Source organism: Lepus europaeus, chromosome 16 (genome assembly GCF_033115175.1).
Source record: "Lepus europaeus isolate LE1 chromosome 16, mLepTim1.pri, whole genome shotgun sequence".
NCBI classification, from domain to species: domain Eukaryota; kingdom Metazoa; phylum Chordata; class Mammalia; order Lagomorpha; family Leporidae; genus Lepus; species Lepus europaeus.
Window position 1 is genome coordinate 71,009,218 of NC_084842.1, and position 27,375 is coordinate 71,036,592.

The 27,375-nt window shown below is 54.0% G+C and overlaps 1 protein-coding gene across 1 annotated transcript; it reads right to left on the reverse strand.

Annotated features, from left to right (window-relative positions):
• Positions 1-2,112: 2,112 nt before the first annotated feature.
• Positions 2,113-27,375, reverse strand: SLC34A2 (solute carrier family 34 member 2). Its single transcript, XM_062212936.1, has 13 exons — positions 27,350-27,375; positions 17,470-17,575; positions 17,232-17,366; positions 16,227-16,355; positions 14,637-14,780; positions 13,433-13,544; positions 10,604-10,799; positions 9,657-9,752; positions 8,829-8,949; positions 7,310-7,477; positions 6,045-6,161; positions 5,828-5,952; positions 2,113-4,436 (listed from the first exon to the last, which is right to left on the reverse strand). Exons 2-13 carry the CDS (start codon positions 17,570-17,572, stop codon positions 3,807-3,809), a joined length of 2,076 nt encoding a protein of 691 aa, XP_062068920.1. The 5' UTR covers positions 17,573-17,575; positions 27,350-27,375; the 3' UTR covers positions 2,113-3,806.

Below are 27,375 nucleotides of genomic sequence, written 5' to 3' on the forward strand. Positions count from 1 at the left end.
CGCCGGCACACCGGGTTCTAGTCCCGGTTGGAGCACCAGATTCTATCCCGGTTGCCCCTCTTCCAGGCCAGCTCTCTGCTATGGCCCGGGAAGGCAGTGGAGGATGGCCCAAGTCCTTGGGTCCTGCACCCGCATGGGAGACCAGGAGAAGCACCTGGCTCCTGGCTTTGGATCAGCGCAATGCACTGGCCGCAGCGGCCATTGGAGGGTGAACCAATGGCAAAAAGGAAGACCTTTCTCTCTGTGTCTCTCTCTCACTCTCTCTCACTATCCACTCTGCCTGTCAAGAAAAAAAAAAAAAAAAATCCAAGGCCAGTTTTGCGCTCTATTTCCTGGGTTGATGGCAGCCATCTTGATTCGGCATTTCACTTTGGAAACATGCGTGTTCCTGGACTTACAATGAGGTGACATCCCAGTAAACCCATTGCAAGCTGAAAAGATTGCAAGTCAAACAATGCATTGAATACACCCAATCTCATGAGCTTCCTAGCTCAGCAAAGGTTTGTTTTCACGATTTACATGACTGGCTGGGAGCTGCAGTTGCCGCCACTGCCCAGCTTCCAAGGGAGGATCAGACTGTACGTTGCTGGTCAAGAGCAAGATCAAAACCCAATATTGAAGGTAAAATTTCTATTGAATGTGTATAATTTTCACACCTCTGTAAAATAAGATAAAATAAAAACCACAGATCGAACCATGAATAGTGACCTGCTATCCTCAAAGGAAGAAAAAGACAAACAACTGCCATGCATGCCGATTGCCTATATTCTGAGGCATAACTCTATCCCAAAGCACTTACAGTAAACCAAGTCTGGGCCAAATGTTTACTTATATTGCTTCATTTTAATAACCACTGGAAGCCAGGTGTTACTGCCCCGTTTTCCAGATGAGGGACTGGGACAGACACTGAGAAAGTACACATCAGCACCTGAAGTAGAACCCAGCTCTCCAAGTTGCCCCAAGGTCAAGTTCAGCATCACTCGATGCTACTGACCCAACCGTAAGCACGTGAGTCAGCCGCTCTAAAATCAGGTGCTCCTCGTTGATGGTCCTCCCCCACGAGTTTAACTGAAACCAACCCTTCCTTGAGACTTAACTATTCAGAGGGCAACAGCAGCACAAAATCCACACTTTGTTCAAATCAGAACTTTTTTTTAAAAGATTTATTTATTTGAAAGTCAGAGTTACAGAGAGAGGTAGAGACAGAGAGAGAGGTCTTCTTTCCACTGGCTCACCACCCCAGTTGGCTGCAATGGCCGGAGCTACGCCCGTCCGAAGCCAGGAGCCAGGAGCTTCTTCCAGGTCTCCCACATGGGTGCAGGTGCCCAAGGACTTGGGCCATCTTCTACTGCTTTCCCAGGCCACAGCAGAGAGCTGGATCAGAAGAGGAGCAGCCAGGACTAGAACTGGCACACATATGGAATGCCTGCGCTTCAAGCCAGGGCTTTAACCCACTGCGCCACAGCGCCAGCCCCAAAATCAGAACTTTCTTAGAATACAGAAAAAAGGCAATGGTGTTCTGATGACGAAGGAACCTGCCACATCCTTGCTCCCGGAGGCCAGCCACTGAGCTAAAGATGGGGACACAGACTCCTCCTTACTCACTGCAGGCAGAGCGTGTTGGAAGAACGCACACATGCTAAAGTTAAATCCAGACAATAATTAATTTGGCCAGTGTTCCCATTGTCTTCATAAGAACAAACTACATGCTACAGAGCCACGGAATCTGAATTGTGTGATTTCAGTAATTCTGTATGTAAGTCAAAAGTCCTTATGTTTGCATTTAAAACACAATGACACAGGAAGGGACGAAGTGTAAAATAATTTGAATTTTAGATGTTCTACTTCGAGTAGCACCCCGTAGCAAATCTCTATGACATAGCAAGAGAGACACCAAGGAAGGATCGAAAGAGGTTTGGGTACCTACAACAGAACTTTCCCCCACAAATCGTGTAGCTGCCCCGGTGGTGGGTGTTAGGTAGCAACGATGTCAAGTGCGGTAGGATTTTTCACCGCACAGCCTCAGGAAGCAAATCCCAGGAGGCCCCCGGACCTCTGCAAATGAAAGCCACAGTCTCCTCTCGGGTTTGATTATCTTGTTTATTTCTCCCTTCCCACAACCAGTAAAAAAAAAAAAAAAAAAAATACAATCAACACAGGTACAAGGATCCAATGTTTCAAAATCATTTGAGTGCAAAGATGCCAAGGTCTGGGTTTAACTTACATATTTACAGGGTGTGCGGCATGGGCGGGGCCCCAAGCGTGTGCCCAGCAGGTGGGCATAACAAAATATACAAAGGTGGTTGTTTGTTTACATTTCCCAGAAGAACCCTGCCTCACTTCCAACGGAGAGCACTATAAAACAAAGCATAGGCACTATTTACTATATAACTTATGAAAAATGCTGTACATGGTGCACGACTATAAATATAGAGTTTAAATGTCTCTGTTGGGAACCGCTATCTACACGGGGCATCTGGGGAGGGCTCAGCTGGGCCCCAACCCGTGAGAGCTGGGGAGCGGGGGTGGGGACAGGACCCAGGGGTGCAGCTGCGCCAACGCCCCTTTCCTGCAGAAGGCTGAAGCTCACTTGCCAGAGCGCCGGCGTGGTGAGGGAAGAGGAGCAACAGTAGGAATCAAACAGGAGCTCCAGAAGGCACAGGGAGGACACCTTGTCCCCCAGGCACACGTGTGCCCCACTGCACTTGGTCATAGCTCTGAGGGCAGCCCCTGCCACGCCCTGGTCTCCTCCCCCTGGGAAAAGTGTGGAGCTTTGCATTCACCTTGCACGGGAAGTGAAGACGATGCAGAGGGAGCGTGCAGCTGGTCTATACCACATGCCTCCTGGGATTCAAGGTGGCGGCAGTGGAGACAGGGGGCTTACCGAACTCACATTTCTTATTCCTAAAGATCCAGCAGGGATTTTTTTTTTTAAAGTGACCAAGAGATGGGCATCAGGCTTCTAAGATGGGCATAAGGCTTCTGCAATGTGGCTTCCAAGTTAGCCCAGAGAAGAACCTGGCAGGTAAGCCACAGCCTCCCAAATGCTGACCATCCCTTACTGTCATTCTCCATCAGGACCTTGTTCAAGAGCAGGACGCGCTTGCTCTCGGGAAGGTGGAGGCACCCATGAGCCAAGGGTAATCTGTCCTTCTCTGCGGCTGCCACCCAAGAAGCCTGAGGACTAGGATGTGCAGGGCGGCTGCTTGGCTAGCCAGCCCTGCCCAGGTGAGGAAGCCCTGGCAGGAGGCCTGGGGAGCACTGGGAAGGGGGAAAGTCTCACATACGTGGGCTTCTCTTCCGGGTCTCCAAACAAGGATACTCCCTCCCCTGCACTGGGCTGAGCTGGGGCCGAGATGCTGGGAGCAGTTGCTCCTGGTTGAAACCAGGGTACGACAAGAGAGAGAGAGAGAGAGAGAGAGAGAGAGAGAGAGACATCTGGGCTGTCACAGCAAAGGGAGGTTTGCACACACAAAACATTCACAATGACCTCTACGCCTCCTGCAAGTCCCGCCCCCAGGTCCTTCTCCTTCCGAAGGAACACAAGCACAGTGACCAGCTGTCCAGCCGGAGGCCTTGTCTACTTCTCCCTCAGTGGCCTTCCTACGCCTTCCAGGAGAGAAGGCCCAGAGAGCAGAGCTGACAGCCTGGGCCGAGGAGAGGAGAGGAGAGGCAAGACTGAGACCCCCTCCATTTCCTGATGGGGACCACATCCCCAGGAGTGCGGGGCGGGGGGTGGCGTGAGGGACGGAGCAGGCAGAGCACGTTCAGACTTGAGGTCCTCTCCTGCCACTGGGCTGTGTCCCCTAGAACGCTGTGCTGTTGGAGATGCTCTTGGTGCCCAGGGCATCGATCGGGAGTTTGACCTCATCCTGGGCCTCCCTGCTCATGGCCTTGTTTTCAAAGGCCTGGGGGGCCTTGATGGGGATGCCCTGGCCCTCCTGGCTCTCCTCCAGGTCCTCACAGCACTTGCTGCAGCGGCAGCACCTGCAGCCACACAGCAGGCAGCACACGCGACAGCACACGCGGCAGCAGCAGCAGCAGCGCCTCTGGCAGCAGCTGGTGAGCAGGGAGATGAGGTGGTCCCAGGGCTTCAGCGAGTGCATCCACGAGGGCAGGAAGTTCCAGTCCTGCAGCTTCCTGGGCAGGACACGCGGGCAGCGGGACTGCAGCAGCCGGAGGCACAAGACCAGGAGCAGCAGGAGGATGATGGGCACCGCTACGCCCACCAGCACCGGCCAGCCGGCCAGCGAGAGCCCAAACACCGACAACGGGATCAAGAAGAAGAAGAAGATCAGGTAGAAGACGGCGAACCAGCGATACTTGGCCGAGATGTTGCCCAGCCCCTTGGCCAGGCGGATGGGCAGGCGGGTGAATGGAATCGGGTACCACAGCAAGATGCCGGAGATGTTGAAGAAAAAGTGGCACAGAGCGATCTGCAAGACAGCAGGTGGATGAGTGAGCGGCCTGTTGCCCAGGGAAGCTTCCTCGTCTTTCTAGCTGGGCTCAGAGTGGGGCCTGAGGTCCCACTATGGGTCCAACCTCCGAGGCCTTACTATGTGTCTAGGGTGAGGAGAGGAGGCTGAATCCCAGCTCAGGTTTCAGGGCCTGAAGTCCTTTAGGCTCCAACAACGGGTTTGCCCACTGCCACTCCCAGCTGCATTAGCCCAATGGCCTCCCACTGGCAGTTTAGAGCTGGTAGGCAGAAGGAAAACTCACATGGCTCAATGGCCCATTCTCAGGATAGGGGACGGGGTGGGGTGGGGGTTGGGGGAGGATGGTTACAGTCACTAAAACACCATGGCGACAGTGACCACTGAGCCTCCAGTCTGTGGGAGACAATTGCTGGGAATGCCTCACATGACTTAGCTCAATCGTCAAAAACACCCGCCAAGGGGCAGCCATTGTTAGACACAGAAGAAAAGCGAGGCACCATGAAATTAAGCTCTCTTCCCCACGACACATGGGTGAGAGATGGGGGAGTGGAATTCAAGTCCAGGAGGTCTGGCTCCAGAAGCCAGGCCCTTGGCCACTTGCCCATGCCTGTGGCTTTGGACCCTGGACAGTATAGTAGCCAGCAGCCACAGGTGGCTCTGAGCATTTAGGTGGGCTACTCCACCTTGAGATGTACTAGCAGGTGGATTTCAGACTTAGCCCAAACAATCTCTGTATTGAATACATGTTGAAGTGATAATGGGTTAAATCAAATACATTATTAAAATGAGTCTCCTCGTGTGATACACTCTCATCCAACATCAGACTGCCTGGGTTCAAATCCCAGCTTTTCCGTTTCTGATCCGGCTTCCAGCACACCCCGAGAGGCAGCAGTGAGGGCTCAAATCCCAGACGCCCTGGTTTGTCCTGGCCCAGCCCTGGCTGTTGTGGGAATTTGGGGAGTGAAGGTAGCCCAAGGGAACCTCATCTATCCAGGCCAGGCAGGTGCCCCAAGTCTTGGTGTAATGCCAGGCTCTTGCCAGATGCCCTCTCTGGCTACTGCCCGGGCACAGTTCCCCAAGAGAGGGGCGAGGAGATGGGAAGTGGTATCTTGTCTGGGCATCCTAAACACGATTTCCTCCTTTCTATTGGGTGGCCAGCCCACCTTGATTTGAACAATGGTCAGTGATGGGAAGCAGACCACCTATAAAGGGAGCTGGTGGCCTCTACTTCTCATAGCAAGCTCCTCGGTTCCACCCCCTGCATCTTACTTCCATCTTCTGGATATATCAGAGACAAGCCCGGCTCTTGTTAGAAACCAGTTTGCAAATGCGCACACGGGGTTGTATCCCATCCATACCCACAGAGTCCCTGCCCCATGCCATATTCTGACCTGCAGCGAGCTCCTCAATGTATTGCCGGGGCTGGCCAAGGCAGCCAGGATGGCGGTAGTGGTGGTGCCGATGTTGGAGCCCAGCGTGAGTGGATAGGCCCTCTCGATGGTTATCACGCCAATACCTGGGGAGAAACATGAAGCGCATGGCGCTTGGCCCAGGGGATGATGGGAAATGGCAATGGCGGCCGGAGGGAGAAGCCAGGGAGAAACTCACCGATCAGTGGGGTCATGGCAGATGTGAACACGGAGCTGCTCTGCACGATGAAGGTCATGCCCGCCCCCACGAGGATGGCCAGGTAGCCAGTCACCCAGGCAAAGGGGAAGGGGAAGTCTGCAAGACAGAAGGCGAGGAGAACTTTCACAACCCCAAAGAGGGGCTCAGCTGGAAGCCCAGGTGATGCACTGTGCTGCAGCTGGGCTGGGGGTGAGGGTACACAGAGGCCTCTCCACCCCACTGCTAAGCCCAGCCATGCTCTGAGATTGCAGACTGGACTGCAATCAGTTTCCTGGGACCGGAGCCGTGGGTGTAGTAGGCTAAGCCTCCACCTGCAGTGCCGGCATCCCATATGGGCACCGGTTCAAGTCCCAGCTGCTCCTCTTCCACACCAGCTCTCTGCTATGGGCTGAGAAAGCAGTGAAAGATGGCCCAAGCGCTTGAGCCCCTGAACCTATGTGAGAGACCTGGAAGAAGCTCCTGCTGGCTCCTGATTTCAGCTCAGCCCCGCTCTGGCCATTGCAGCCATGTGGGGGTTGAACCAGCAGATGGAAGACCTTTCCGCCTCTCCCTCTGTCTGTAACTCTCCCTCTCAAGTAAATAAATAAATAAATAAAATCCATTTGCTTCTCTGTGGTCTTTCACCTGCATATTCAGAAAGTGAAGCCAAGGATGCAGGTGAGTGGTAGGAAGACAAAACCAGACTCGCAGTGGTCAGGTGAGAGACGCTAAAGCTGCCAAAGCTCAGAGCAGCCAGGCCTCCACACTGGCTCCCAGCCTGGCCTCCCATCACTGCACACCTTCCTCCTTTCTTCCCACCTCCAGGAGCACCGAGAAAATGCAGCCGTGGGGAGCAGCCCTGCGGGCCCACTGGCAATGGAGCAGGCCGTGCCTCCCTGCCCAGTGCCCAGGGCTGCTCAGCTCCCTCTCTTGACAACCTGGTGAGACGGGTTTTCTTGGCTGCATCTCACTAACTTTCCGGAGTGGCGATGTCATTGGCCTGGTCAGCTCTCATTGGCTGCCCCAAGAGGCTGATGGAGTTATCCAGAATCACATTCCCTTCCCAAGACTGACGGGAAGTGGGGAGGAGGGTGGATACCTGTATCCAGACCCCACCCACGAGGCCAGGGAAAATCTCCCAGGCAAATGGCATCTTAATTTGGGCGGTTTAGCAGAAGCAAGACAGGAGATCCATGCAAAGCCATTGTCAGATGGGAATCAAAGGGGTGCCCTCATGATGCCCAGCTCGGGGGCAGCAGGCCTACCGGTGTTGAGGGTCTTCTTGATGACGACGGCCACCTGTCCCTTCAGCACGGAGCCCAGTAGCTTGACGATCATGATCAGACAGCCGCACAGAACCAGCAGGGAGACGATCAGCAGGATGACGCCCACGGCCAGATCCGGGAGGTTGAAATTCACAAAGATGTGCTGGCCTAAGAGACCACGGGCAGCCTCGTCAGGGACACAGATCCCCATGGTGGCCCCAGGACGAGACTTACTCCCCAGCACCCTCTCCTCGTAGTAGTAGAACCTCAGTTGTTAGCGACGCACATGGCAGCCCAGAATCAGCACAGCTAAGTGGGGCCTGAGACCAAGCTCTGGCCAGAGGACCTCCTAAAACTGGGAAATGTGGGCTTCCCATAGCTCATCAGGCATCCTGCCCAGTTCAGCCACCTCTGTCACCTGTAATAATCGTACATTCGGGGGCAGCATGGGCAAGTTAGAGTAGGGGGCATCGCTTATCAGAAACCTGTTGCTTTTCAAAATCCCAGTATGCCCTCATGATAATTCCAGCATGCTCCAGTTCTGTCAGTGTACATATAGCACCAGGGCATGGGAGGTGGTAAATTCACTTGATTCTGTGCGGGAAATCGTGCTGGAAATATCCATGTATACGGCTCTAAATTAACGTCAGCAGCAGGTGGCAGGAGGGAAGCAGAAGTATACAAAAGGGTATGTAAGAAATATTTAGAAGAATTAAAGATCTGGCTGGGAAAAGACCCAGGGGCAGTACTGCTGCTTATTAAAAGAAGCTGAGCAGGCCAGGCGTTTGGCTCAGAGGTTGAGGCTCTGCCTGGGCCGCCTTCCTCCCACATGCCTGGGTTTGAATCCTGGCTCCTCTGCTTTTCATCCAGCTGCCTGTGGGCGAGGAACCAGGGAGGCAGTGGGTGGTGGCTCAGGTGGCTGAGTCCCTGCCACCCATGAGGAAGACCCAAATGGAGTTCTAGGCTCCCTGGGTCTGGGCAAAGCCCTGGCTATTGCAGGCATTTGGGGAGTGAACCAGCAAATGGAAGGTCAATCTCAATCTCTCTCTCTCTCTCTTTCAAGATGAAGATAAATTTTTAATAAGAAAACAAAATCAGCCAGAGCATTCAATGGCACAGGCCCACTGCCATGTTCAGAGCTACAGGCCCAGTGCCTTGTGTGGGACCCGCCGTGCAGCAGCAGGGACTCACACAGTCTGTGTGGCCCCACAACTTCCTGAAAATCGGCTGTCACCTCCCCAGCTAGTAACAGAGGACTGGCGACGCCCACGGAGGACACACGCTAGGACCTCGTAGGGAGTGCTCCTGAACTGGAGTGGAACTGCAGGGGACTGGGCTTCACGTCCCATCACTGCCTCTCCCTGCGGACCTGGGGCTGCCACCTCGGTCCCCAAGCCTCGGGTTCCTCTGCTGGGAAAACACACACCCCTCTGCGCTTCCCTCCCCGGGGCTGCGCACAGAGTGACAGCCACCAGCAGCCTGGCCCGCCCCAGGGGTCGGTCTGCTGGCTTCCACTCACACTTGGCGATGTTCTCCACGTGGGTTACATTCTTCAGGGTCCAGGTGTGGACCCCATCTGTCCAACAGAGGGAAGAGGAAGTGCAGTTCTCAGGCAAGGGGACGGTGACGTTCATCTGAGTCTGGAAGACAAACACAAGACATGTCCACGACACTCGTTTCTGATGGGAATGGCAGACAACGGGGGAGCAGGTGTATGGTGGCTCCTCCCAAACTTTATCTCTTAAGGGCTGCGTATTCATGTTGACGGAACCACCAGGGACAAACAAAATCAACCTTCAACCTTCGGTACCCCACAAAAAAACAAAACCACGTGTTCGCTCAAGAGGTGAGAGCGAGCCACAGACCTAATACAAAGCAGACAAGGTCACGGCCCGATGCGGGAAGGCTGGAATGTGTGGGCTTTCCAAGAAGGAATTTTCTAGAGCTTCTGGGGGCATGGAGAGAGGCCACCTGCTGCCGGCACCTGTCCACCGTGATGCGCTGTTTCCACGGCCCCTCCAAGCATGGGAACCCGGAAGCAGCCAGAGATAAGCTTCCTCCGAGAGGCGTGAAAGTAATGACAAGCCACACGCGCTGTGTCTGTCTGTCCCACTGCTGAGCTCATCCAGCGTTCAAGGACTTACCTCCTCAAGACTGACTAGCTCTGAGTTGTTTTTTTTTTTTTTGTGGGAGACCCCAATTTTTCTCTGTCATGATTGTTTACTTGCCCCTTCCTGAATGAAAGACTTTATTCAGTGCTTAGAAGCCAGGGCGTATGCCACCATCACCACCACTGTCCCACCACCCACGGGCCTCCCCGCCCCCTGCAATATTCAAGGAAACTTACCACGTTGGTTAAAGTTTTGCACCAAATCTTGACCAGACTCTTGTTTTTGGCTGACTCATCATTCATTGCAATTTGATTGATAACTTTTTTATCCAACTGAGAAAGACAATAGAAAGAAGAAAGTCAGCATGTCCTTGGAACCGATGTGGGGCAGAAGTGCAGAGGCTGCTCTTGGAGGGGCTCTAAGGAGATGAACTTGACCATGAGCCCCTGCAGAGGTGGACTGGGCTCCATCTAGCTGTATCCCCAGGAAGGATGTACCGGATGTACCCACATGTTACCAGGAGTACCCGGAGGTTAGCATCTAGCTGCATCCCCGGAAGGAGCAGTGTACCCAAATGTACCCACCCGCATGTTACCCAGAGTACCCGGGTATTAGCACCTAGCTGCATCCCCGGAAGGAGCAGGGTACCCGGATGTTAGCAGGTGCTTGACTAATGAATGAATGATTCTGTGAACAAAGGCACTGGTGACTAGGGGGCAGGGAGTAGGGATCCACTGGATGACCGAGAGACAGAATACCAGAAGGAAGAGTGGACACACAAGGTCCCAGCCGGCCCTTTCTCTCCAGGGCAACATCCAAAAGCCTTTAATCTCCGCAATATGGACAGACACCAGGAACCAGGGCAGAGATGGTTCCTGAGAGGAGGAGGCAGACCCTTCTCTTTGGTTATGGGTGGGAGCTTTAATCCTTGCTGAGCTCACTGGTGCTGGGGGCAGTGAGAACAAGGCAGTCCCAGCATTCCCGTGGACAGCCCTAGGCACACACCACTCTCCTCCCCCACCCCAAGGAAGACGGCACGTGCAGTGACACCCAGGAAACCAGTGGGGCCAGTCACACTGTCGGGTGTCCCTAAGATCTGGCCACAGAGTGCTGTTTCTAAGCCTACTTCTCCCCTTGGGCCAGGGGCCAGAGGGGCAGGAAGTGGCTCCTTCCATCTGGATACCTGGATGATGAGCTTGGTGAAGGGGTCCGTGATGACTTTGAGAAGCGCCGGGGCGTCCTCTCCGTTCTGGAAGTGGAAGGTGTCCAGCACCAGGTTGGTCAGGATCTCCAGGTAGTGGGTGATGGCCTCCAGGGGCAAGAGCACGAACACGGACAGCCAGTTGAAGAAGTCATGGACAGTAGCCCCCGCAAAAGCCCTGTGGCCGGACGAGAACCCCCACATCCAGGTGAGTCAACAAGCGAGGGCGCCCCAGGACCCCGGACCTCCTGCCACCAGTTGAGAGGGTGTCACCTGTCTGTGTGCACACAGGGCCACAGTCTCCTCATGGCAGTCCCCAAGCTGGGTGGTCATAATAATCCCATTCAAAAGATGAAGATGCTGCGAGCCAGCCAGAACGCTCTGGCTGGGATGATGAGCTTAGCCAAGCCCCGTTTGGGAGGGCTGCTTTCATGATCATTTTGGAATTCTGTATATTGAAGGCGATTGTGCTCTGGAAAGGTGGGGACTAGGAGGCGGGTAACTACCACAGCCTGCCACAAGTGAATTCTTAGCCTTCTAAAGCTCTCAAGTCGGGAGAGGTCCACAGACAGCACCCTCAAGGAACAGGGCTTGTGTACGCCACACTCTGTGTCTATCCGAGCCAAGTCAGAGGTTCCTGCTGAACTTCTGCCCATCTCCACCTTCAGAAACTTAGCTTCACCTCTGTTTTCCTCAATGAAAAATCTCCCCTTCAAAGAACACCTGCAGATCCAAGCCACACCCAACGCCCAGTGGAGCTTGAGATGTGAATAGGGAGCAGAGCCTGGGGGTGGGGAATGCTTAGCTAGACTCGTAATAAAAGAAATGTATTTGCAAGGACAAATTTTCAGCTATCTTATGAGCTAATGTTTTTTATTCTTCCCCAAGTGGGCGATTTAAAGCACTTTCATACCCTGCTGATATCATGGAAAGTGGTGCAAATATTTCTTAGTGCATGGCCAAATGTTTTTAAGAGCTTTATAAATGTTTGATATAGTAACTATTATTCTAGGAATCTAAGAAAATGATCCAAACAACCAGGAGAGAAAGATATGCCCTCAAAGATATTATTCAGGGGCTGGGGCTGTGGTGTAGTGGGTTAAACCCCTGCCTGTAGCCCTGGCATCCCATATGGGTGCCAGTTTGAGTCCTGGCTGCTCCTCTTCTGATCCAGCTCCCTGCTAATGCACCTGGGAAAGCAGCAGAAGATGGCCCAAGTGCTAGGGCCCCTGCACGGACATGGGAAACCTGGATGAAGCTCCTGGCTCCTGGCTTCCGCCTGGCCTAGCCCTAGATGTTTTGGCCATTTGGGGAGTAAACCACTGGATGAAAGATCTCTCTCTCTCTCTCTCTCTCTCTCTCTAACTGCACCTTTCAAAAAAAAAAAAAAAATTCTGTTGAAAGTGTATTGAGACATCCCCAAGGGTGATCTGAGATGATCACAATCCTACATGCAGGCGCCCCCACTGGGCTTCCGTCTCCATTTCACGGGCTACCCTGAGGCCTGAAGTGAAAAGAACTCCAAATCTGGACTAAGAAAACCTGCGTGGAATCCCAGTCATGCCCCACCCCCCCGCCCTTGGCCTTCTACTTTGGGTTTCCACACTTGCTAATAAACTGGTAGGGAGAAGCCTACTCAGCTTTTTGAGAAGATCAAGTTAGGAAACGCCCCGTGGAACGTGTGCTATTATTGTGGCCATCAGCACATTTTATCAGGGGCCAAATGAACGGCTCTGAGGACAGCCACCGACTCGGCTAATCCACCGACAGACGGGATGACGTGGGCCGTCTCCCCCGCCAGCCTGGCGGATGCCAACAGCCTGACCTCCTGGTGGCCACACCACAGAGACAAGCCGGGAGCTGCTCCTCTGTGCCCATCAGCTCTGGAAAAGCCCATCCCGAGCTCTGGGAGATTTTCACAGGAAGTTTGGGGAAGAAAATCGTGTTTCCCTTGTCTATATTCAGCCTGCTCTATTTCAGGCCTTCCACATGCACAAAACCTACAATTTGCCTTTTATTGCCAAGGAAGTGAGGATCAAAGAAAAAATGTTGCACTGAACTGGCCAAAAATGGGAGTTTCAGGAAGTTATAATTATTTATGACTAGGCGAGACAGCCAATCTGACCCTAACTGGCCTTGTTTCAATTATACCAGCCAGCAGATTAAGTTTCCAGCCAGAGCTTACCTTTTAGTAGGCTCTGACCACGTGCCAGCTACTTTGCTAAACACCTAACTGCACAATTGCATTTAATCCTTAAGATGACACAGTGGTGGGGCTGGCATTGTAGCACGGGTTAAGCAGCCGCCTGCAATGCCGACATCTCATATGAGCCCTGGTACATGTCCCAGCTTCTCCACTTCTGACCCAGCTCCCCGCTAATGATCCTGGGAAAGCAGTAGAAGATGGTCCAAGTTCTTGGGCCCCTGCACCCACATGGGAGACCCAGATGAAGCTCCTGCCTTCCACCTGGCACAGCTTTGGTCATTGTGGCCATTTGGGGAGTGAACCTGCAGATGGAAGATCTCTCTCTCTTTCTCTCTCTCTCTCTCTCTCTCTATCTCTCTCTCTGTAACTCTGACTTTCAAATAAGAAATAAATCAGAGAAATGCCACAGTGGTGATGGCCACTATTATTATCAGGCTGAGTTCAATCAATGGGTAAGGAAGTGACCCCTGCCCCAGCAGTACTCCCCCGTGGCTGCTTCCAGGAGCACAAGCAGTGAGTCTGGCATGCATGTCCTCAAGGCCAGTGCAGCATGGCCACAAACACGTCTGATGGCAGCCAAGGCCGGCTCAGACACTTCCTCCTACCTTCGGAACTCACTCCGATCTCCTGCCTGCATGAGCGCCACAATGGTGTTGGTGATGGAGGTCCCGATGTTGGCCCCCATGATGATGGGGATGGCAGCCCGCACGGTCAACACTGGAGGGTGGGAAAGAGCCATTAGCAAGCTCGGGAGGGCTGTCTCCCCATGTCCTCTCTCCCTCGCGCCAAGCCCCCAAAGCAGCTCTGTGGCTCATGCACACTGCGCCCAGAGTTGGAGGAAAGCTCAGGATGGTCATCAGAGAAACAGGCACACGTGCCAACATCTACAGACTCCCCGAAGCTCTGCTAGGAACCTGTCTAAATTCCTCGCGCCTCCCCATTATAGATGCGAGGCCAGCTTGAAAGAGACCAAGAAGTACCCAGTGTTTAAGGATGGAAGTGAATGAGCGGCAGGCCTCAAAGGTACAACTGAGTCAGCTGGCCACGCACAAAGTCTCTCCTTTCAGAGGTGCCATTCACAAGCCAGACATCAAACGTTTGTGTATTTATGAGGCCGAGGTCCTGGCAAGATTACTTCTTTCTCTAACAAACAATCAGTGTCTTGCCTCAAGGTTCTGACACATAGTATGAAGCAGGAGTATCTTTTTCCAACTGGGGCATGGAAAAAGTCTGGTCACTTTGGACTAAAATGCTGGTTTGGGTTGACAATTCAGTTCTAACTGATCCCCCTCGGATGATGTATTTCAATTTAGCCAGAGCAAATATCAGGCAGGTACTAGCTTGGAACGCTGTCTCCCCCAAGTTCAGTTGTGTCAAGGCCAATGTGGGATCTCATTGGATGTCATTGTTCTTAGCACTGAAAATGACCTCCTCCCAGAGAACTTTCTACAGGGATAGAAATGTTTTATGTCTGCACTGTTCAACAGGACAGTGGCCAGGCACAGGAGGCTCATGCAACCGAGAAAATGAATTTTTTTGTTATTTTAGACTTAAATAAAGTTCAATAAAATGAACTAGCCACATGTGCTGGTGGATGGATGGATTGGGCAGCACAGTTCTAGAAAATTCCAAACTGAGTCCTCCAGCATCAGGGCCTGTTTCCTGACCCAACCATTGGAATGGAAGCAGGACCCACGCTGGTTGGACAAGAGAGCAAGACGACGGTGGCAAGAGGAACTCCCAGGCTGCTCTCTAGAAGGACGGGGGAGCTCCCTGCTATGCCCCCAGCTCGCGGGCGCCCCGACTTACGGGAGGAGGACACCATGCTGACGATGATGGACGACGAGGTGCTGGAGCTCTGCACCATGACGGTCACCAGCACCCCGATGACCAGCCCGGCCACGGGGTTGGACATGATGGAGTTGTTGCTGAAGAACTGCCCGGCCACCTTGCCTGTGAAACAAAGCCATGGCCCGTCACGGGGGAGGGGTGGCAGGTGGCCAGAGAGTCCACTCGGGTCTGTGCAAGGCCAGTGGGCTGGGGCTGGGGAGCCCAGCTCCAGCCTCACTGCTGCCTACGGCATCTTGCTTCCTCCTCCTCCTTCCATCACGAAGCAGGAGATGCGCTGGCTGTTCACACGTGCGTCTCTGTCTCCACCTCCCTGATCTAGCTCCCCACCCCCCATCAGCCCCTTGTCCCTTCACGCTGCAGCCTCCCAGGCTCCAACCACATTCCCTCAGTCAGCAAGCCCTTCTCTAGCCTTCTCTGACCATGAACCTGGCCTTAATTCCATCCTGGCCCTGTGGGTGCCTGTCAGCCTCCTGAGGCCCCAATTCCTTTGCCTCTGGGATGTATTGCCAGTGCGGTTTGTCCTCTAGCCATGGATCTTCCTTCCTCTGTACCACCCCCCCAGCTGCAACCTCAGCCCAGGGCTGGCCTGGAACTGAACGCTGACAGTCGTCTTTGTGGGTGAGTCTTGGAGAAAGCCAACCCACTCTCCAGCCCATTTTACAAAGACAAGGCCCGGAGAGTGAATGCAACTTGTCTTAGAGAATCAGAGCGCAAAGCCTCTCGCGGACATTGTCATGGGCCAGGGAGACCAGAAGCATGCCGGGAACCAGGGAGTCAGTACACCTGCCGGGCTCCCCGCAGGGTGCCCCTCCCCATGTCTCCCAGGCCACTAAAATGGGTTCTCAAGAGAGGCACCAAGAGATGCAGAGATCCATGCTCCTTCATGTCACACAGAGCTGGGACTGAATCCAGCTACGCCAACTCCAGGCCGTGAAGCTCTGGGTAGGCTGGCGCTCTCTCTGGGCCCCCGTTCTTTCCTCTGCAAATGGCAAGTGTCTGGGGACGGAATGCTTGCGACAGGGCCCTGAAAATGCCTGCACTCAGAGTGAAGCCTATTTCTGTAGTCATCCGCTGCGGAGTGCGTAATCATCCCACTTCCGGCTCCTCCCACACTGCAGAGCCACACTCGGTCCTGAGAGGTGTGGGCCACTGCCGGGGGAGGCAGACTCCCCCAGCCCAGGCCACCTCCGTGCCCTGGCCAGAGAATGCTCTTATTCCACAGTGTCCTTGGGAGGGAGGCCACCAGCAGCAGCAGGAATTCCTGATAAGTCTTTCTATCAAAGAGCTTCCTGCCTGGGGCTGAGACAAACTCCAGGAGCTAAGAGCTTGCAATCAGCTCCTGGCCTGAGCTGCCAGAGCAAGCCAGACCTGGGTTTTTCTCATCTATAGGATGGGAGCATAGATGTCACAGGACGACCTACTGAGGGTCCCAGCCCTACAACCTGAGGAGGTGGCAGCCGGAGGGGCTTGCTGACTTGTTCCCTTCCAACCGAGCTCAGGTGCCGCACCCCCAGCCCGCCCCAGATGGCCGAGCCTTGCGCCCCCTACCTCCAACCAGCTGGAAGGCACTGCTGAGGACGTCCAGGGAGCACACGAACAAGTAGAGAAAACCCAGGAGCAAAATAAACTTCCCGATTCCTTGGAACACACAGATAATCTTCCCTTTGGTGTCTCTCTCTGCGAGGGGCAGGGGGTGGGGAGAAGACAAAGGCTTTGAGCACTGAGAAGGTTGGTGAGGAGCTCAGAACCCCCGCCCCCACCCCAGGCTGCTAGCTATCAGTTCCCAGGGCCTGGAGGTGGGCCACCGGCATTGCTGCTGCATCCAGTGGGTTGAAAGCTCTGAAATGATTTGCATTAAGCAGGAGGGAGCCCTGTGGTCTGGGCTTGGAGCTGTCACGCAGGTAAGAGCGCTGACTACCTGCTAAGTGCAGGATCGGAGGTAATGGCTCTCCACAACCCCTTCAGAAGGCTGCAGCTAATTTTCTAGAATGCACCTGTCCCATAGCAATCACAGCCTCAATTTGTGGAGCTCTCGCTAGGAGCCTCAGATTTCCCGGGATGCTGCATCATTGGCTGCTCACAGCCTTGCTCTTCCCCGGCCCCTTCCCCTCCCCCCTACCTCCCAGACAGACCTCTGCCCTGCGCTCAGAAATGTCGCCCTTGCCACCTCACAGCTGTCCTGGCTGCACTGTCTGCGTCCCCGGGTACTCACGTCTAGATGAAGGGACCACCTGCCCAGCTCTCGTCTAGATGAAGGGACCACCTGCCCAGCTCTCGGACAGCAGGCCTCGTCTGTCCACGGCTATACCCTCTGCACCTCCCGTGATCCCCAGAACCTGGTCAGCCCACAGAGTCACAGGGAGCAATTGGCTGCAACCCCAGTGCCCGGCGCCTTGGTTCTGAACAAAAGATCCTTCCTCCCCACCACAACCAATGTACCCCCCACACTGCTTGGATGCTAAGCCTCAAATACTAGAGCAGCACCCTGAGCCAGGGCATCATTGAAAAAGGGAGGGAGACATCGGGAACAACAGCAGCTGGCCTCCTGTTTACCTGACCACTTGATGCCCGTGTCCCGGAGCTCGGGCAGGTCCCAGGGGTCGTCCACCTCGGCGGGCTCCTCTATCAGTGCCACAGTGGAGTAGGATGGCAGGAGCTCAATCTTGGTTATGGGAGCACTGGTGGCATCTGCTCAAACAAGTAACAAAGGCCATGAGAAACCAGATCTGCGTTTTTGGAGGTCCCGGTGGGCCCCACCTCCCCTGCCTGCGGCCAGGGGTGCGGCACTTACTTTTGTCGGTCTCTTTGTCTTTGGCCGGCTGCTGGTCTGCAGCCCCTTCAATGTATTTATTGGGGTCGGGCTGGGCATTTTCCAACTCAGGCCAAGGAGCCATGATCTGTGGGTGGGAAAACACAGGCTCAGAAGCCGCCCCTGGAGGCCGGAATGGTGGCACAGAGGGTTAAATGGTCACTTGGGACACTTGTGTTCCGTGGAAGGGTGCCTGGGATCGAGTCCTGCCTCCATTTCCGATGCAGCTCCCCGCCAGGGCACCTGGGAGGGCAGCAGGTGGTGGCTGGGTTTCCTTGGGTTACTGCCACCCAATGTGGGAGACCCAGCGCTGGCTGTTGCAGCCATTTGGGGAGTGACTAGTCAGTGGAAGATCTCTCTGCGTCTCTCCCACTCTGTCACTCTGCCTTTCAAATAAGTAAACTTTAAACAAACAAGCAGCACCTAGTTGCCGAGGGAGAGAGAGAGCCTACTTGGGAGAGGAAGGTAGGGAGGGTGTCCTGCTCACTGATGCTTGCACTGTGGGGTCCGCGTGCCCTCTTTGGCTCCCTTAACCCCGCCCCCAGGCTGTTCCCAAACCAAACGGCTTCTTCCAGGCTTTTCCACTCTGGCCTCAGATCCAGGCAACTCACTGTGCCCCCTTTGACTCCTCCCACTTCTCTCTGCCTTAGCCTCTGGATGACACAAGTGCCTCCCTTTTCATCTCATCATATGCCACGGCAGCACGGGCCTCCATGGAGTCCCTCTCTGCTTCTTACATCACACAAGTTCAAGGGCGCCCCTGCACAAGGCCCCCCCTGCTGGACGGCTTAACCTGTGTGCAATGCACCTGGCTTGCAACCCAGCAGTGCCCATCACTGGCAGGTGTGGGTTTAGCTGGTCCCTCTGTGCCGAGCAGAAGCTATCAGCTGCCCCATCTATAAAATGGGGCAATTCTTCATGCCCTACAGGGCCATGAGATTAACAGTGAAATGAGTTCGAGATTAATGATGAGATTAAGGTCTGCAAAGTTCCTGGCACACAGTAGGCTTCTGATTGATAGCAGCAATGATTGCCATGCCCTGCTGCCTGGATTAATGACCCTTTGTCAGAACCACACTGCTTCTAGCCTTCTAGCCTCTAGACTTCCTTGTAACCCATTTTCTCCACAAAGCCTTTGTCAGTTACTTGGCACATCTGGCAGCCCACTCCTTGCACCCTTTGCCTTTTGACGTACTTTAAACAAAGCAATTCAGAGGGCTAGAACACACGGTTCACAGAAAAAGGAAGTACAAAGGGCTAAATTCCTTGTTTAAAAAAAAAATAAGTGTTCAACTTCATTAGCAAACCAAGACATGCACATCCAAAGAGTGACAACCCACAAAGTAGCACAAAAGTTTTAAGAGTATTAACAGGCGGTGCTGGAGAAGATGCTCTGAGACGAGCAGGCTGGACGTTCTTTGAAAACAGGTGGCAACATGTCTCAGATGCTTCACATTTGCCACACAACTTTGACCCAGTAACACCACTTCTAGGAATTAGGAATCTAGGAATATTCAATGTATTAGGGAACAAGTTTCTCACTCTGCTCCTGCTCTTCGCAGAACCTGCATCTGTCCGACCCCTTTTTCCCTTTGTCTTAAATCTATTTTCCTGCCTGTTGGAATGCAAGCGCTACCCAGAAAAGAGACGCCGTCTTATTCTTCATTGCTTCCTTGGGCCCTGGAGCTCTGCCTGGCACACGAACAGTGCACAATAAATTCATGTGGACAGCACGAACGCAGTACAGACCACCTTCCACTCTGTCGCTTACACAGCTAAAAACCAAAAATTAAAAAATAATAGGCAGGTATCATACTAAGTATGGTACATCCATGTAGTGTAAGAGCATGCCATTTAAAAGGTTATGAAGCGTCAGCAAAAACAGAAAAATGGCTGTAGATACACTCACTTATCTTCTTCACAGCTGAGCTCAACTTGATCTTGACACGGTCCGTGGGGTTGCCGGTGAGTGGTGGGAGCGTAGGTGTCTTGTGCTTTCTCCTGAAATCCCTGAATCCTTTTAAAAATCCTTTTAAAAGCTGCCACTCAGCCCTAAGCCCACAGATGTGTGGTGGGCCAGCGACACCTGTGCTGTTTCTGTTCTTCCTATGCATCAAGTTCAAGGGTGGAAGTGGCTGATTCTGTGAGTTCTCATGGAGCGGGGGAGAGGGAAGCTTTCATGAAGCTGTTGAACCCAACTAGGCCACTTTGGCCTCTCCCCACGCAGCCATGGAGCACAGCACAGCCCTCCATGATCTCTGGGCATTAGCTTCCACGGAGGCACCGAGTAGGGCTTCCATTTCAGTTTCATAAGCACCCAGCACGCCACACGCTGCAATATGTGTTCTGAGAGTGATGCCAGCACCTGACATTGCAGCAGACAGCCACCAGGTACCGAGCCAGGCCCTGCTGCCCGTGGAGGGAGGTCCTATCCCTCTCCCATGTACAGCTGAAGGAACTAAGGCAGGAGGCAGTTAAGGAACTTGTCCCAAGACTCCAAGGTTTGAATTGAGAGACTTCCCCTGCAGCGGCTCTTGGGCTGAGTGCCCTCTGCGTGCCTCCCAGAGTCCAGGGGCAGAGCTCATTTCCAATGCCCTGTCTTCTGGGCACAAAGGTGTGACCCATCCCAGGGGCTCGGTGCAAAGCTGCTCCAGGGAGACATCACCTGAGGGGAGGCTCCACTGCCCGGGGGCTCCTGCTACCTAAGCTGTGCGGAGTCTGCTACTGAGCAGGGTCCTGGGAAGTGGAGTAGAGAAGGGTGGCTGGGGAGCAGTGGCCAGGGCTGATCTGGGCAAACCCCAAGGCCACTATGTGGATGACCACACCCAGGCTGAAAATGGCATAGGGGTTAAGCCCTGGGGAGGTGGTGAATGCAGTGCTCTTGGCCTCGGCTCCCGCCCCAGACACGTGCAGATCGGGACGCGCACCTGACCCACCTGCAGCCCCATGGCCGCCTATGTTCAATGCTCAAGAGCCACGTCCGGCACCCTAATGTCCTCCTAATGCATCCCTTCCTGCCACCGAAACGGTCCCCTCTGAACAATCTCAAAGTCACCTCCGACCGCCCCCAGCCCCGGCCAGCACCGTGGACCTACTGTAACCACTGCTCGTGGCTCTCGTGAGTCCTAGTTCCTGGAACCACCTCCTTGGCCCGGGCCTCACTGACTCCACCCAGACTAAGGCAGCAGCCTGTTGAACTCGTTTGGGCCGCAGGGTCTCTCAAAGGTGAATTTTCCCAACATACAGCCATGCTGTGGACAGAACCTGACTGCTCATGTGCTCTTGTCCATTGCTCCCCAAAGGATCCCTCCTCTCCACTCACCTACACCTGCCCCCCAATGCAGGGCCCTGCACACTCCCCAGAGCCTCACCTCTGCCCTCATGGGGGCAATTCTCCCATTCCAAGGTCTGACACGCATCTTTCTGTCCTGGCCCTCACCCCCAGGGGCTCCTTCCTCTCTGCCTGCTCTCCAGCCCCTCAGCCTTGTTCTTGTTCTTGTTCGTGTTCCCAGCATGCACTGCCCTGGTGATTCACCTGGCACTCCATCACACACCACTGTGACATCTCTTAATTGATTTCTAAAAACAAGGACAACTACCACTTAATGAGACTGCAAGAGGTATGCAAGACATACATGACCTCCTCCCATCTTTACGCAAGAAAGGGATCCTGGCCATACCACTCGGCAAACAGGAAAGCCTGGAGCCCCAGGAGGCGAAGCAGCTCAGACGAGGCTGTGCAGCAGGTGAGTGACAGTGCCAGTTTTAAACACGGTTCTACCTGTCATTGAGGTTGGGGCTCTTATCCACAATAGCCGGGCTGCGACAGAAACACAAGCTGTCTTCCTGGAGCACCGAGTGTTCCCCACATGGCTGGGGAAGAGGAATGTTAAGTCACTTGACTGATGGATGAATTATACTGGAGAAACGATTTTGACACAGAGCAGGTTTGTTTCTTCCTCTTAGCATCCCTGGCGTTCGCAGCCGGGTAGTTCCGTGGGACCAAGAGTGGCTGTCCTGTGCACTGACGGTCCCCTCGGCAGCATCCCTGGTCTCTGCTGGGCACAAGTCACCGGCCCTCCCCCAACCCCACTGTTCACAGCCAAAACTGTGATGTTGCCCAATATCACTTGGGAGATGGGAGCCCCTGGCCCAGTGGCTAAGAGATTGGACGTTCAAATCCCAGCTGTCTGGATTCAACTCCCGAGTTTGCCTTTGTGGCTTCGGGCTGGTTCAATTGTCTCCCTCCATCAGCTTCCCCATGGGGAAGACAAGGACAACACTACTTCTGAAAGATCATTGTGATGAGTAAGTGTGTTGTGTCTTAAAAGTTCTCAGCACGATGCCAGCCACATCATAAACCTTGTGTGATTACCAGCAATCCTACAAAAACAAGTAGATGACGGTATGGAATGCCAGACTTCTTTAAGTCAAAAAGAGCAAAACCACAGGGCAAAAAAATTGCTTTTAGGTTGCAATGAGCAATTCAGAGCCACCCACAGGTATTTAAAGGTTTACAGAGAGGCTGGCGTTGTGGCGTATCGGTAAAGCCAATGCCTGTGACGCCAGCATCCCAAATGGAGTCCCCGCTTCTCCACTTCCAATCCATCTCCGTGCTAACAGCCTGGGAAAAGCAGAGGAAAATGGCTCAAGTCCTTGGGCCCCTGCCACCCATGCAGGAGACCTGGATGAAGCTCCTGGCTCCTGGCTTTGGCCTAGGTCAGTGCCGGTCATTGCAGCCATCTGGGGAATGACCCAGCGGATGGGAGATTGTTCTCTTTCTGTCTCTCTAATTGACTTTCAAGATAAATACATCTTTAAACAAAAACAAAGGTTTACAGAACTGGTTCTCTGCTCTGCCCCTGAACACACAGACAAACATGAAAATGACTGTGACCTTCTACCATCTTTCTTTAATAACCTTAAATAAATTCGAAAATTCTCTCCCTATCTCATGCATGCTTAGAGTGCCTTTCCAAATAGAGTTGAACCTCTTAGAAGGAAGGAGCCCCTTATCCACTTCCATTCGGTGCCCAGCAGACTGCACTGTAACTTTTTGAATGGGGGTGTTGGCATATGAAGTACACCAAAGGAATGCACTTGGTCGGTAACCAACAACTCAAAGCTGTCTCCCCGGTAGGTGGTTGTCCCTCACCACCGCACGCAAGGTGGGTTGGCCAGCTCTCTTGGCTGGAGCAGCCAGATGGAGAGACTGCCTTCCCATTTGGGAACTTTGTCAGCAGTCCGAGGTAGGAAGCACGATTACTAACCTATTATCTAAATGATGTCTTCTGTGAGATAAGCCAGACACCGAAAGACAAACACTGCGTGTTCTCTCTTATATACGGCAGCTACACTTTTTTTTTTTTAAAAGAAAAGGAAGGCTCATATGTTACCAGTGTTGCTGCAAATAGAGTGTTTTGTCAAATTGTTTTAAATCTTTGTTAAAGAAACTAATGGGAACTGCATACTACTGTAGTTTGAACGATTTTAGCAATATTTTAAAATTTACTTATGAGTGAACATCTTTCCATTTGATTCTTCTTTGTCACCCTTGTCTATTTTCTTACTGGACAATGGTCATTTCATTTGTGAAATTTTTATGCCTCTGACTACAAAAAATGTTAAAAATATTGTCTCAAAAATAATAAAATATTAAGTTAAAAAAAATAAATCATGTTTTCTGTGACTGGATTTCTACGACTGGTCGGAATCATTTTCTTTCAAATACTGGGCACAGTGTGTATTGGGAATAAAGACACTACGCTCACGTAGATGACGCAGTTACAGCCCGCCACGCTGAGCGCGCACTGCGCACGACGCGAGAGGGATCCGACCAGCTCAGAAGTCGTTGCCTGCTCTGGGCAAGGACTGAGCTGGCTTCGTTCCCCTCCGGACACCACGTGGCATTGAACAGCCAAGAGACTCGATTTCTACTGAAGGCCTCCACTCCCTCTTCTTGGAACTCTGGTTTTCCTGAATGCAACTACTTGACAAACACTTCCCTGATGAAGCAGTGACCCCCCTCACTGGTCCTCTCGTCTCCTCCATCATCCCCATTATGGGTCGTTCACCAGGCTAGGCATTGGCAGGTGAACGGAGCTGCAGGTGGCATACGCCTTGGCACCGACCCCATCTTGGGTAGGCAGCCCAGAGCTCTCAGAAACCGCCGGCCACGCCCTTCCCAACCCTTTCCACCCCCACAGCCCCAACACCTCCTCCAGGGACCGGGGGAGTGGGGACAGGTAGGGCACTTGGCAGCCAAGCAGCCACTCTACCTGTACCCTGTTGTCTGCGCCACCACGGCCCCAGGCTGCCCTGCAGGCTATGCAGAGCCACAGGGCTGCCAGGTGCCCCCGGGGGCCAGGTGACCACCTGAGGCATGGGGGGTGGGGAGCCAGAACTAAAGCTAAAGCTTGACCAAAAGCTCTCTGAGACTCAATCTTGTCGTATCAAAAGTGGGACAATACCAACTCCCCAAGGAGCTGCTGGGAGGGCTGTGTGACCAGAGAGCGTAGGCACCACGCACAGTGCCGACAGAGTAGACACTCAGCACCGCTGAAGTGCACAGGAACCAAGGAGTCGAAACTCCACTTTGCTCTGAGCCGGAAGCTCCTCGTCCCCCAGCACTCAGCAAAGGACCCGATCCTCGGCAAATATTTGTTGAATAAATGAACGCTAAGCATGTGAGAGAAAGGTGTTAAGACTTGCTTTGTGGCCAAGAAGTGTCCTGGGAGGTTTGTGACCTCCCACAACCTGCAAAGGGTCCTCTTCTCGGACAGAGCCGCGGAGGCCCCGAGAAAGGCAGAAATTGCTCAAGTTCCACAGCCAGGTCAGGATCTGGACTTCAGAACTACCGTGCTGGTCCCTAAGCCAGAGCCTTTCCCCAGCCCTCACAGCCAGGGGCCAGGGGAGCTACAAGGCTGCAGGTACCAGGGCGCCCAGGGACCGCCATGGCGGCCAGGTGGGGCTCTGTGAGTTCCCTGGAGGGAACTGGGGGGGAAGGGCACTGAGACTGCAGGGGCCACTCCTGCCTGCTCATCCAGACAGCCAGGAATGCTGCAATGACAGAGGCTGCGGGGTCCCCACGGAGGCTGGCAGTCAGCACCCTCCAGGTCTTTCCACTGAGCAGGGGCCGTGGTCCTAAGCACAGCAGCCACAGGACGTGGCAGGGTTCTCAGCCGGTTTCCAGGGACTCAGCAGACACTGGACCTGCTCTGCAGGGCAGGGGACTCGGGCAGCACCAGAGGTCCCCACTGGAGGTCCCCAGAGCTTCCCCCACCTGTCTTCCCTAAGGTAGCTGTGGCCCTGCTGATCGCAGCGGCCACTAGGAGGGGCAAAGCCATCCCTTAGGGCCGCGCCGGAGCAGTGCCCAGCGAGGGGCTATGAGTGGTCCTCTGTGCTCACACATCTGCTCCCCGGCTCCCCAGCACCGCTCTGGCTGTGCACCCAACCCTCTTAGCTCCACATGCCAACAGGATCTCATATTCTTTCTGCAAGTCCAGGAGATGGGACTTCGGGGCACTTCAGGGATGTGGGAAGCAGGGCACCTGGCAGGCACCCACCCCCTGCACTTGACATCGTCTGGGTTTCTCCAAGCAGAACCTGTTCTGGGACCACTGTGCTTTGGGCAGCAGCAGCTCCACGGCCAAGGGCATCAGAAGTGGGGAGAGGAAGCAGCCTGGGGCAGGGCCCCTGGAGCGAGACCGGGATAGAGGTACTCATTCACCTACTGGGACTAGGCGTCATAAGTGCAGGGAGGAAGCCCACAGCAACTGGGCATGTGGCACAGCGTCTGTCACACAGGAGCCAGCCCAGCTGCTGTTTTCAGTCCTGTGCACAAATGAACTGATTTAATCTCACAGCCATGCACAGCTGCAGGTAGTTACACTACGTATCAGACCCAACGTTATCCCTGCTCTGTAGAAGGAGAAACTGAGGCCCGGACACATGGATTGTTTTAAAGTCACACCGACACTACCTCTCGGGAGAATTCAAACCACACTATCCAGTGTTCTCAAGGCTTGAGAAATTGCCACGCGGGTGATGGTGACTACCTTTTGCCTGGATAGGGGGAAAATACTGCCAAGGACAGGGTGGTGGTGGTGGTGACGGAGGGAAGAGGTGTGTCTGAGACAGTGGAGGCAAAGAAGGAAATTGGCCTGGGCCTCCCTGGTTGAGACTTCTGCTGAGATGTGCTGATGGGATCTTAAAGACATTGTCCCATCACTTTAAACTTGGACTTGATAACCAAGCGCAACGCCCTAGTCACTTTCACGTTGTCTTTCGACTTCAAAAATCCATCCCACCCGTAACGGGCAACTACATCAATTATCTGGCATTGTATGAGAGGGGTGGCAGGGGTGGAACGTGTCCGCAGAAACATCTTCAACTTATTGCTATCTTTTTGCATTTCCAGTTCATCTCCTAAGCTGTCCTGGTTGCTCCCTGCTGCTGCTCCCATTGGCCTGTGCCCAGAATGGAGGTGGAGCTGTGTGCAGGTGAGGACCGCAGGGTGGGCAGACAGTGGGGTGGGGGCACATGGTATTAGAGTCCAGTTTATTCCCAATCACTCTGATCCCCAGAACTGTCGGCCTATTTTTATGGCCACTTTGTGTCTCCCAGCACTCACCCAGCACCCATCCCTGACCCCCTGGGGACCTGTTCCGATGAGATGGCTGAGTCTTTGGGGAAGGCCTAGAAGGAAGCAATTCGTTTAGCATCTAAAACTTTTACAGAGCATGCGCTTCTTGCCAGCCATGTACAAAATTACAGAAAGTAGACACGAGATCACTAGCAGCTGCCAGGGCACAGACGCCTCCATCTTTGAACCTGAAACAATGGTCGCTCCCTGGAGGCACCGCTCTCCCAATACCCAACAGCACCCAACACAGAACAAGTGAAGGAGCTCCCAGCACAGGAGACAGAGCAGATACGGGCTGGAGCCAGGAACCCCAGGCCAGAAACCTCCTGGGCAACCTCATTAGCTGCAAGAGGGGATCCCACGGAATCCACAGGCTGCCCAGTGGAAATCAGCCAGTCCGAGAAAGAAATAGACCCCCCCCCCCACCGAGACAAGAGAGGAGACCCCAAGGCCCCTCGGTGCCAGCCACCTATGCCAGGCCCCTGCGTCAGGAACCTGAACTGACCCCCCGAGCGTGCGCCTCCTATGAGGGCCTGAAGACACTCCATCCCCTTAGCCAACCCCCTGCACCCACACCATCCTTGGGAGCCATCTCCCCTGCCTGGTACCCTCTGGCTCTGAAAGCACCAGCTAGGGGCTCTGTCCTCCCCAGCAGGGCTCAGGGACAGAGCCCTTTGCCGGTGGCCACCTGTGCTGATGGGAGCACCAGCCAGGTCTGTCCCTTAGGCCTTAGATAAACAGCTCTGCAAACAAGCCCCCGGGGCACGTGGAAGTCACACTGGGGGCGTCCTTTCACCTGGCAGCCACCACTAACAGACTGCTCAGGGCAGGCAGGAGGGGGCTGTCCCCCATTCAAGCGGGGTGGGGAGCCAGCCTGGGGGCTCACGGGGACCTGCACTGAGCCCGACAGCCAGCTAGTGACCAGCCAGCAAGTGCCCGACTCTCCTTCCTCCTCTGACCTCAACTCTCAAAACATCCCTAGCCCAGCGCCCAGGGGCGGCAGGCCAGTGCCACAGTCCACAGCCACGGTGCAGCAGGAGGCATCCTAACAGCGAGCAGTCATGTTCCCAAGACAAGTGGATCTGAAATTTTCGGAAAGGTTTATTATGATTTTTTTTTTTCTCCTCTCTCTCCTGCAGCCCGGTGTCCCGGCAGCTGAAAGAATGAAGAAGTCAGTGAAAGGTTTTAGGAAGCGCCCTCGCCCCGGCGGCTACTCACCAGCGCTCCCTTCGCAGGTAAGGGAC